We start from the raw sequence: 12,462 nt of genomic DNA on the forward strand, positions 1-12,462 counted from the left end.
TCAGGTGTGATACTAGTATTCTGGTCATGTAGGTGAATGTTCTTATTCTTAGAAAACACATGCGTAAGTATTTAGGGGTTAAGAGCATGATATCTTTTAACTTTCAAATGGTTCACCCAAAAAATGTGTTTAATACATGTGTATGTATGCATAAAAAGAAAACTGCAAATGCTAATTGTTGAACCTGGGTAACGGTGCATGGGAATTCACGTTTTCTATGGATTTGAAATTTCTCAAGTTAAAAAGTTGGGGAAAAGCATGAGGTTTTTAAGTAACTTTGTTCTATGAAATAGAGAGTTAAAACATATTTCTAAATAGACATGTTGCTTATTATACTGTGATCTTAAATTTGTTCAACCAGGTTAACAAATATAAGTTTATATCTACTTCATATCCATGCCGACAAGTTTATATATTCACACTGGGGACACATCAAAAACTGGCAAATCAGTAAGTGGCAAAATGAGCACAGTAACTGGAGATACAGAGTTGAAAATGGTTGCTGCTGGGGAGCAAGAAACCCTTGATGGGGGAAAGGCTGGGGTGTGGGGGACGTGTAGTGGCAGAGAATAGAGAACTGCTGTCTTTCTGTGCAAACCTTACCTTATAAAATAATTTCATTCCTCAAATTATATAGCTCTATTTTAAAAAATCCAATTAAAAGAACTGCTTTGTGTTCTTGCTCTTACAGATCCCTTCGTTTCTTCTTATTTCTTACTGTTTTAATGCTTTACTTAATATTAGAAGAAATAAAATAGACTACCAAGGAACATTGAAAGCCTATTACATACACACACACACACACACACACACACACATACACACACACACACATGTATAGCTTTGCTTCTCACCAGGCACAAATCTATTACTGGCAATAATTTTCATGTTTTCCCCTCATGTAAGTATAATGTCAGAGGAAAAATAAACCCCAAATTGTAAAATGTTATGCTATGTTTATATATGGAAAAAATTAACAATTAGTAGTCTTAAAGATGGCACCTAACAAGAGAAAAGCACATAAACGTAGTCTATACTAAATATTCAAAACTCTCATTTCAGTGTTTATGAAATGGTGAAATTCTGACTGTATAGGGAACAACATGTTTCTGTCAAAGTTCAGTTTGTAGTTGGCTGAAATGTGATTATTTAACAGGATGCTGCTGTATTTAACTTTAAAAGTGGCAAAAACAAATCTGTTCAGAGTAACAAGTTTGTAAAAGTTCTCCTTCAAAGAACAGAAGAGCCAGTAATTAATAAAGACAAGTGTTCAGATTTATTTGGAAATTCACAGTTTCTAATGGCACTACAGCTCCGTAGTTACATACTGAAAGTCTTCTTTCCACAACCCTGAATGCTGCACACAGATGGTGTAACTTCCCGCTCTACCTCTGCTCTCATCTGGACCTCTTTTCAATGGGTTTCTATACAATCAGGCCCTCTCGCTCTGAATGGCTAATTGTACAGATCGGAAAAAATTTAAAATCATCTAAAACATACTGTTAACCTAAAGCAGCAACTTAAAAGAGGCTTTAAATAAGTCACATTACAACCAATACCCCCAGAAAGGTATTAGACAAGTTTAAAAACAGTTATTACTAAAAGTGCTCAATAACTTAAATCTTACAACACAAAACGGTCAATTCTCTCCCTTTCAAAAAGAAACTTTCCACTTTCACTCATTACTGTACAAACACATACTTAGAAATCATTTGATTCAAATACAGTCACTGCCAATATTATTTTTAAAGAAAAAAGACAAAGACAAACCCATTGACATCACACATGTATATCTCTGCACATTTGTAGCCAATACAAAGCAAACATCAAGGTAATAATAATCCCTTTAGACTTGACCAATTAGACAAGGCTTGACAAACTCACTAGCTGGTTCTGTGCATACATACATAGGCAGTGATTATGAGACCTGGACTCATTTGACAAACCTTTGAATTTTCCATTTGTAAGAGAAAACAGTGATCTGAAATTGGGAGGATTAGTGCTTATTGTGAATGTTGAAAATGTAATGTAGCTAAAGAAAACCCTTAAAAGTGGCTAAGTGTGTTTAAAAGGTGAGTTTACAAAACAATTATTTGCAAATACTAGTTATTTTCAAGAAAAGATCCTGTCGTTTTTTTTCTTCCCCTTCTCATTGAATTAGTAACCAAAGAAAACTAGTGTGAATAAGTTAAATGAAAATAACATCAAAAGCATCATCACTTAACTAAAAGAACAGATGAAAAAATTCCATCAAGTGTCTGTTTCAAGTGAGTTTGCTAAACAGAGGTCTAGTTGGCCAAGTCTTTAGGATCTTTACACTGTCTTTACTGATCTTTACTGAACTCCAGGTGCAGATCACATTAAAGCCTTGTAGTGTTTGCAGCTTCAAAAAACTAACAAAGTTATAAAAGAAATCAAATGACAGGAAAAGTTCTCCCTCCTCTTCCAGTGGCATTATAAATAGACAAAAGGCACATAAATATGGGAAGGTGCAAGAAGTAGGAACAAAGCTAAAGGAAGAGGTTTAGGCTTTCATTCCTATCCCACCCAAGGAACTGGGCTTCTGAATTACTTTTGTCCCAGTAATTAATCTGTGGAAAAAATCTTTATAAAATGTCTACCATTGTCCTTGTAGGAAGTGATCAGCCTTGTAAAAACTGCAGCTCACTAACCAAGATTGACACAATCCCACCTACTTTTTAAAAAGGCAGGAATCATAATTTCTGAATACTTTTCCTAGTAATATTTTCTCCCTCCCCCAAACCCTTCAAATACCACAGACTGTTCTTCAAAGAACAACAAAAAAAGTCTCCAGTATGAAAAGTTCGATTAATTTTAAATATGTCCCGAGACTGCTGTAACACCAAGTGTTCCCACGGTGATCTCTTTGTTTCCTTTGATTATGTCATGCAGGCTTGGCAATGATCCTGACTTAGTCTGTATGAGAGCTTTTATCAATTTTCCTTGGTCTTGGACTTTAGACCGCCTTCGTTTCAAAGCCCTCTTCTCAGTTTTTGTCTTTTGGGACTGTCCATTGCACAGACTTGTGCAAGCTGAAATGCCACAAAAATAAGACTCTTCTGACTGTGATGAAGTTTCTGAACTTCCTTCAGACGGAGGACCCTTATAAGAAGAGTGATAAACTTCTCCCATATTAGAAAAATCTCTCTGGTTCGTAAAAGGCTTTCTTCCTTTTATGTCGCCATTGGCTATAGGGTGCAATGGATGTGCTGGCTTTATGGTCTCAATTTTTTCAGTTTTGTACTTGCAGCGTTTCTTCTATAACACAAGGAAAAGAAAGGGTAGGAATTAGACCTCCAATAGTTACCTAACCAAATTCAGAGAGCTGAGCTACTGGAGTAAAGTGCCACCTCCTGGAGGAAAGTAAGAGTATTATAAACAGCAAAACATACTGTTATGTTCTGTACAGATACCATAATTACCTTTTCATTTTGTAAATACTACTCAGTCAAACTCTTATCTGCCACCTCTGAATATAGATTAGGGGCGATAACTAAAATCTGAATGCCTATTATGTGCCAGACATCATTCTAGTTGCTTTCATGTGTATCTTACTTGCTAACCCTGAAAGGTGAGTATCAATATTTTGTCCCTGGTTACCAAATGAAAAAACCAAGGTTCACAGGTTTGATTCCCTCCCCAAGTTACAAGATAGTAAGTTCTAATGGCCAAGTTCTTTCACCTGGAGACAATTACCTCTAATCAAAATGAGTACAACTTACTTTAAGAGGCAAAATGGAAAAAGCACACACTTTGTAACCAAAAAAGCCTAAGTACAGTCTGATTTTTGCCACCTATTTAATGAGTCATTTAAAGAAGATACAAACTCTGAGTTTCAGTGTTCTCACTTAAAAAATGGGAGAGTATGGTCTTCAGGTTGATGTGAGGATTACAGGAATAGCACACACACTGAGTCATTCTTTATTATCAGTGCATGTCAGACAATCAGCCAGGGGTCAGCAAGTTTTTTCTGTAAAAGCCAGATAGTAAATATTTTAGGCTTTTCAGGTCACATACTCTCTCTCTTGCATATTCTTTTTTATTTTACAACCCTTTAAAAATGGCTTCAGGCCCCTATAAAACAGGCCACAGGCCATATATAGCCTATGGGTCATAGTTTGCTGACCCCTGTAAACATTTACATCATTATCATGATTGAAAATAAACAGTAAGTTTAAGGACCACTTAAAGGTTATATTAAAACTTTCAACCTATTTCTTCATCTACACCCAAATAACACACCAATATACTTAAAAGGAAACAAAACATTACCTTTTTTTCTGGAGAGAACTTGAGGGGTTCTACAATGTACAGATCATTTGGGTCTACTATAAGTAAGAAAAAAAGCAGACATAAAATGTAGATTATACTATGATTAAATAATATAAATATTAAATTATCCCTTTATGATTATCTTCTTAACCAATGAATTTATATATATATATATATATATATATATATCATATATTTATGCACTTGAAATTAGTAAGCCAAAAGCAATAAGTTAGGAGAGGGCACCATTCTTATTTTGGGCTTCACTGATCATCATCAAATAACTTAAGTTTTTAACTTACTTACTGTGTTGGCTATCAGCTATCAGCCAACACAGTAAGGATCCTTGTTTGCGCCAGCTCTACCCTCTTATATGTAATGAGAAAAATCACATTCCAGGTAAGCTAATACCAAACCTATAGATCATCTGAATATTTTTCCAGAAGACTATACTGTGTTGCAAATATGGGTTAACTGTGCAACAAGCAGTTGTGACTGTATGAAAGCCAGTTAAAGGAACATACAAGAAGAGGTCTAAGAAGTTTTTTCTAATTGTTTATTACTATGATTTACTGAGATCAAAACTATGATTTATTGTGATCAAAACTATGAACTCCAAAATCTTAAAATAGCTTGAATATGCAGTATCAGCGATCAAGCAATAATGAATGAACACTCTGGCATGGTGAGTAAATTAGAAATACTGGCCTTAGGTAGCTGAAATTTCATTACTTTAAGCACATTCACGACAGCTCTACGCCACCCCCACCCTGACAAGATAAATACGCATATAAAAGAGGCGCTCTGAGACTTCAGTCCTATTCAACCCACTAAAAGTAAATGATTTATAGTCTGATGTAGGCAGTTTATAAGTAGCAAACTCACTATAAAAGTTCATGTACCAGAAATCTACTAATAACATGATTCAACGAATTATTTTTTACATTGTCTTAGAAATTTGTTGAGAAAGTCATCAAATATATAAAAGTATCCAAAGATTCCTTTAAATAGTCATTTCTATCAGATTACTAATCTCATTCAAATTGCTTTTTTAAAAAACATGACGTCTACTTCTAGGAATGGTTGTTAATGGTTTTCAGATCAACCTCAAGCAATTAAATGAATTTCTAAAAAAATCACTAACAGCACTGAAGGGCTGTCAAGACTAAGTAAGTAATCCCAGGCCACAATTGAAGGAAAAGTAGGAACCCAGACAGTCAAGTGGAACACAAAAGTCATTTCTGTCCTGAGAGCTTGCTGCCACTGCCCAGCATCATGAGAGAATCATACTACATATTACTAGCCTGGGAAAGGTCAAAATTCAAAGCACAATTTTAAATGAATGCATATTGCTCTCACACGTCGTGAAGTGGAAAAATTAAGTCAAACCATCGTAAGTTTGGGACCACCTGTACATTATACTCCCCTTTCAACAAAAAATTAGAAGGCATTTAAAATGGGGCAAACACAGTTTGAAAGGATTAAACGTGCATTAGAACCAGAGTTAGATATGGAAGGAATGCTTAAATTATTAGACCAGGAATTTTTAAAAACCATGATTAATATACTAAGGACTTAAGTGGAAAAAAGTAGACAACATGCAAGAACAGATAGATAATGTAAGCAGAAAAATTCTAAAAAGGAATTAAAAAGAAATGCTAGAGATCAAACACAGTAACAGAAATGAAGAATGCCTCTGATGGGTTCATTAGTAGACTGAACACAGCTGAGCAAAGAATAACTGAGGCTAAGGATATGACAATAGAAATTTCCAAAACTAAAAAGTAAAGAGAAAAACGAATTTTAAAAAAATGAACAGAATACCCAAAAACTCCGGGACAACTACAAACGGTGTAACATATGAGTAATGAAAATAAAGAAAGACAAGAGTAGGAGAATGGAACAGAAGGAATATTGTAAGTAATAATGACAGAATTTCCCCAAATTAATGTCTGACAGTAACCACAGATCCAGGAAACTCAGAATACCAAGAAGGACAAATGCCAAAATTACTACGCCCAGGCATTTCATATACAAACTTCAAAAAATCAAAGATGCAAGCTAAAATTGACGAATTGTTGCCAATAGACCTGCTTTTGCAAGAAATGTTAAAAGTAGTTCTTCAGAAAGGAAAACAATACAGGTCAGAAACTCCGATCTGCATAAAAAAAGGAAGAGTATCAGAGAACGAGTAAGTGAAGGTAAGATAAAAACTTTTCTTATTCTTAATCCATAACATAACAACTTGTTCAAAACAATAACAGTAACAATGTATTTGGGTATGCTTATGTAACTATACATGCTTATATAGAAGTAAAAAGAATGAGAACTGATATAAGGGATTGAAGGGAGGAATTAGGAATATTTTGTTATTATAAAATATTCATACTACCTGCAAAGTAGTATAGTGTGATTTGAAAGGGGACTTGTGGGACTTCCCTGGTGGCGCAGTGGTTAAGAATCCACCTGCCAATGCAGGGGACATGGGTTCAAGCTCTGGTCTGGGAAGATCCCACCTGCTATGGAGCAACTGAGCCCATGCGTCACAACTACTGAGCCCGCGAGCTGCAACTACTGAAGCCCGCATGCCTAGAGCTGGTGTTCTGCAACAAGAGAAGCCACCGCAATAAGAAGCCCGCGCACTGCAACGAAGAGCAGCCCCCGCTTGCTGCAACTAGACAAAGCCTGTGCACAGCCACAAAAGATCCCATGTGCCACAACTAAGACCCAATGCAGCCATAAATAAATAAATATTTTTTTAAAAAAGACTCCATGTAAAATAGGTTGTCTCAAGAGTGAAATAGATATCTACATGAAATAAGATATCTGCAACATTTAACCAACTAACAATTAGAATCCAAATCTTAAAAATAACTATAAACCAGTATGAAAGAGAGAAACAACCCAGTAAAAGAACAGGCAAAAACCTTTAATGCCCAGGAAAGTCAAATGAATAAACGGCATAAGTAAAAATGCTCAGCCCCACTAGTAATCAGGTAATGCAAATTACAACTGCAATGAGGTTAAACACTTTAAAATTTGACAATTCTAAGTGCGTGCTGGTAAAAACATAGAATAATGGGAATTCTCATGGTACTGGTGGAAGGATAAACTGATATGACCACTTTGGAAAAGTCTTCCATTATGTTATAACTTGTAGATAAGCATACCCTACAACCCAGCAATTTTACATCTAGGTAATATTCCTAGAGAAACTCATGCAACTATGTGCTGGTATACAAACAAAGGGAATGTTTACAGCAGCATTATCTGTAATAGCCCCAAACTGTAAACAACACAGTACAATGGATAACTACATTGTGATTTAGTCAGTTACTGAAATACTATACAATATTGAAAATGAAGTATAATCATGTATATGAACCTTACAAATTGAATGCTGAAAGAAAGACAAAAAAGTATATATGGTATGATTCCATTTATCAAAAGCTCAAAACCAGGCAAAAATCAAATTATATTGTTGAGGAATCCAAACACTGATGGTAAAACTATTAAGAAAATGAAGAATATGACTATTTCAAAAGTCAAGGTAGCTATCTCTACAGGAGCAATACCAAAAGTGCTGGCCTTGTTCTATTTCTTGATCTGGGTGTTAGTTACACAGGTGTTCACTTTATAATTCCTTTGCATGTTGTACATTTCAGTTTTGTGCACTTTTTTGTATTTCACTTACTTTGTAATAAAAATGTCTTACAAAAATCAATTTTGGTCCACCTGGCTGGTCAACAAAAGTGAGAGACGTAAATCAAAGTATAAACTACAAAACACTGATGAAAGAAATTAAAGAAGGTACAAAAAAAATGGAAAGACATCTCACATTCATGACTGGAGGACTTCATATTGTCAAGATGTCCATACTACCAAAACGATCTATAGATTAAGCATAATCCCTATCAAAATCCTAATAGCATTCTTTTGCTGAAATGCATCCTAAAATTCATATCAAATCCCAAGTGATCTTAAATAGGCAAAACAATTAAAAAAAAATAAAAACAGAGGACTCACACTGCCTGATTTCAAAACACATCACAAAGTTACAGTAATCAAAACAGTGTGGTACTGGTATAAAGAGACATACAGACCAATGGAATAAAAAAAAAGAGCCCAGGAATAAATCCTCTCACAAATGGTCAAATAATTTTCAACAAGGGTGGCAAGACCACTCAATGGGGAATGAACAGTCTCTTCAACAAATAGTGCTGGGAAAACTGGATATCCACATGCAAAAGAATGAAGTTGAACCCTTATCTTACATCATATACAAAAATTAACTGAAAATGGATTAAGAACCTAAACATAAAACCTAAAACTATAAAATTCCTAGAAGAAAACACAGAAGGAAAACTTCATGACATTGGCCTTCGTAATGATTTCTTGGATGTGACATTTAAAGTACAAGCAACAAAAGCAAAAATAGACAAATGGGACTACATCAAACTTAAAAAATTTTTGTCCATCAAAGGACACAATCAACAGAGTGAAAACGCAACCTACAAAATGGGAGAATATAGCTGCAAATCATATATCTGATAAGGGATTGATATCCAGAATACATAGAACTCTCACAATTAACAATAAAAAATAACCTGATTTAAAAATGAGCAAAGGACTTGAATAGACATTTCTTCATAGATGATTTATAAATGGCCAACAAGCATATGAAAAGATGCTCAACATCACTAATCATCAAAGAAACACAAATCAAAAGCAAAATGAGATATCACCTCACATCCATTAGGATGGCTACTATCAAAACAGAAAACAAGTACTGGTGAGGATGTGGAGAAATCTGGAACCATTGTGCACTGTTGGTGGAACTGTAAAATGGTGCCACCACTGTGACAAACACTGTAAAGTTTCTTCAAAAAATAGAACTACCATATGATCCAGCAACCCCATTTGAGTACATAGTTGACCCTTGAACAACATGGATTTGAACTGCATGAATCAACTTAAACGTGGATTTTTTTTCAACAGTAAATACTACAGTACTACACAATATGTGGTTGGCTGAATCTGCGGATCCAGAACCTCAGATACGGAGGAACCACGGATATGGAGGGTCAACTACAAATTATACATGGATTTTCAACTGCGCAGAGACTCAGTGCCCCTAACTCCAGCACTGTTCAAGGGTCAACTATATATCCAGAAGAACTGAAAGAAAGGTCTTAAATATTTATTTGCACACTCATGTTCACAGCAGCATTATTTCACAATGGCCAAGAGGTAGAAGCAACCCAAATGCCCATCAACAGATGAATAAACAAAACATGGTTATATCTGTACAACAGAATATTATTCAGTCTTAAAAAAGAAGAAAATCCTGTCACATGCTACAACATGGATGAAACTTGAAGACACTATGCTAAATGAAATAAGCCAGTCAGAGAAAGACAACTCATATAAGAGGAATCATATTATTTATCAAAATATTCAAATTCACAGAAACAGAAAAAACAACGAATGTTACCAGGGGCTGGGAGGAGAGGAAAAAAGGGATTGGTTTAATGGATATAGAGTTTCAGATTTACAAAATGGAAAAGTTCTGGAGATCTGTTTCACATCATTGTGAATATACTTAACATTGCGGAACTGTACACTTAAAAAGTAAATTTTTAAGAGCAAATTAAATTTCAAGATGGTAAATTTTACATGTCTTTTTACTACAGTAAGAAAACAAAATAAGACATGGACCCTTCTCACTGAGCTTAGAATTAAAAATAAGGCAAGTACAGGATGGCTAAAATCAAAGTAGACTATAATAAATGCCTTAAGAAGAGATTTAATTCCAACAGGAGAAGAAATAAATGAATTAACAAACAGTGGAATCAGAATTAAAGCCAGCTTCCTGCCTACTGTACTCAACTTTTTTAACTGTAAAGATGAACCAAGATGACACAGTTGTTTAAAACAGAAGTAATTCTATTCTCAGGTACAAAAGGCTATTCTATCTGGCTTTGGAGAGTGACAGAGAGAAAAGAAATAGTAAAATAGGATTTCAACTAATTTAAAATGAGACTAGAAATGCTGAGAAGGAAAAACATCTCAACATGTTTCCTAATCACACGAACACAGCTCAAATAAGTAATGCACATACACCCACCACAACGGCTAAAAGACCAACAATACTTAAATGTTAATAGGGATATGGAACAAATGGAACTCTCAAAAAGAGCTGACGGGAGGGCAAATTCATACAACACTCTGCAAAACTGTGTGGCAGTATTTACTAAGGTGGAATATACACAATCTTATGATCCAGCAATCCCATTTCTAGGTATATATCCAACAGATTTGTGTTCACGTGTTCGCCAAAAGATATGTAATAGCCTCAAACTGAAATAATCCAATGTAAATGAATAATGTATGTTTGTATAATGCAATACTATACAGGAATAAGAGTAAACAAACTACAATTATACTCAATGACATGGTGAATCTCACAATATCAAAATATGTAGTGGCTATACTGAGAAGGGGTAGGCAGTGTAGAGCACAAGGAAGTTTCTGGGGTGCTAGATAATGTTCTGCTTCTTAATCTGGGTGTTGGTCACACAGGTATGTTCAGTTTGTGAAAATCCACCAAGCCTCACATACGATAAGTACACTTTCCTGTACAAGTTATACTTCATTTTAAAAACTCAGTTATAAAAAGACATCAGCCAAAAGAAGAAAAAAGGAGAAAGAAAAAGGCAGGAACTAGGATGAAATTTACTAGTCGTAAGTAAACACACATGTAATGGATTAAGTCTGTAAAGTTTTGTGATAACAGTAAACCAGAGAATCTCAGGAATGATTGCTTAAATGACTGAATCAATTGAAACATGCTGCTAGTTACTAAATCCTAAAGAAAGAGAATCCCATGATTATTAAGAAAGCACTAGTTGAAATATATCATTAATATGGTTATTTTAATATTGCTATGAAGATAAATCTCTCAATAAGCACTAATTACAGTACTAATTATAAAAAGTACTAATACAGGAAAACAACCACTCAGTACACACCCATTCATTTAAATTTAAGTATTCATTAAGTGTTAGACAATGGAATACTATTATAGACCCTGGGCTATGAAAAAGAGAAAGACCTGATTTATTTTTCGGAAAGTGCCTCACAGACCTAAACTAGAGACAAAAGGGGTCCTACCTGTACAGGAGGAGAAGGCAGATAAGCACAGGATACTATGGGAGCACATTCAGGTTTTCCATATCTGCTGAACTTTCTCAAACACCCCTTTCTAAAAAGAAATACTTCTAAACAGGAGCATGTGCAAATAAGGCTACCAATGGCTAATTTCACTAAGCCCCCCACCCCACCCTCTGGGCTTTTAGGAACAAAGATAGATTTAAAGTGTGGAAATGGTAAAGTGGCTTTGACACCGTACAAACAAAGACTACTTATAACCCACTGTTCTGTTGCAGATGGTCTCGAACACAACATTGACATTAGGCTTCTGCTGGAAGGAAGCTAGATTCACATTTCTATACACATATTACATATCCACAAAAATCTACCTTCTTTCCCAGTTAATTGTAGAGACTTGGATCTGATGAGTGGGAATGAAGTTCTCCTTTTCAAACTCATATCATCATAGGAAGAGAAACACCTAACATTAAGAAAAAACAACATTGGGCACAGTGAGTAAAATACATGTAATTTACTCTGTAGTTGGGGCTAGACAGACGCTAGAGAACTGTACATACCACATAGGACTAACCTCTAAAGTAACACTCCAGTTATTGATAACACATGTAAAAAAAAATTAAGGATCATTCTCTAAAAGGTGTTGTATTAGAATACCTATTCTCCTCCTCCCCCTTTAAATCCCACATTGAAGCATCTTTCACAACCATTTCAAGGGTTTTTATACACTTACTATCAGTGTTTTCTCTATTAGAGTCTACAGAACCTTCCAGCCATGCACAGGACCATCTCACTAGTTCCAATGATGTTTTTAACATTTTGGTTTCAAGATAATCATATGGGGAAAGAAATTATCTCAGTATCCTCTATTTGCTCAAATTTCTCAAAGGTGTAAGAGGAACTGGACTTCCCTGGCGGTCCTGTGGTTAATACACCGTGCTTCCAATACAAGGGGCATGGGTTCGATCCCTGGTCGGGGAAGTAAGATCCCACATGCTG

General features: G+C 35.1%; 1 protein-coding gene across 2 annotated transcripts in view; it reads right to left on the bottom strand.

Moving 5' to 3' along the window:
• Positions 1-1,255: 1,255 nt before the first annotated feature.
• The window catches only part of SUCO (SUN domain containing ossification factor), a 73,870-nt gene continuing 62,663 nt past the window's right edge, over positions 1,256-12,462 (bottom strand). Inside the window, exons 22-24 of one of the 2 annotated variants that reach the window (XM_007446756.1) lie at positions 11,835-11,926; positions 4,294-4,349; positions 1,256-3,279 (exon numbers count right to left, since the gene is read on the bottom strand). In XM_007446756.1, coding sequence (XP_007446818.1) covers positions 2,836-3,279; positions 4,294-4,349; positions 11,835-11,926 — 592 coding nt within the window. In that variant the 3' untranslated portion in view covers positions 1,256-2,835. The remainder of the gene's footprint in view (positions 3,280-4,293; positions 4,350-11,834; positions 11,927-12,462) is intronic. The other variant, XM_007446757.1, reaches the window with a different exon arrangement.

The sequence above is a fragment of the Lipotes vexillifer genome, unplaced genomic scaffold, assembly GCF_000442215.2.
Source record: "Lipotes vexillifer unplaced genomic scaffold, Lipotes_vexillifer_v1.1 scaffold685, whole genome shotgun sequence".
Lineage (NCBI taxonomy): Eukaryota > Metazoa > Chordata > Mammalia > Artiodactyla > Lipotidae > Lipotes > Lipotes vexillifer.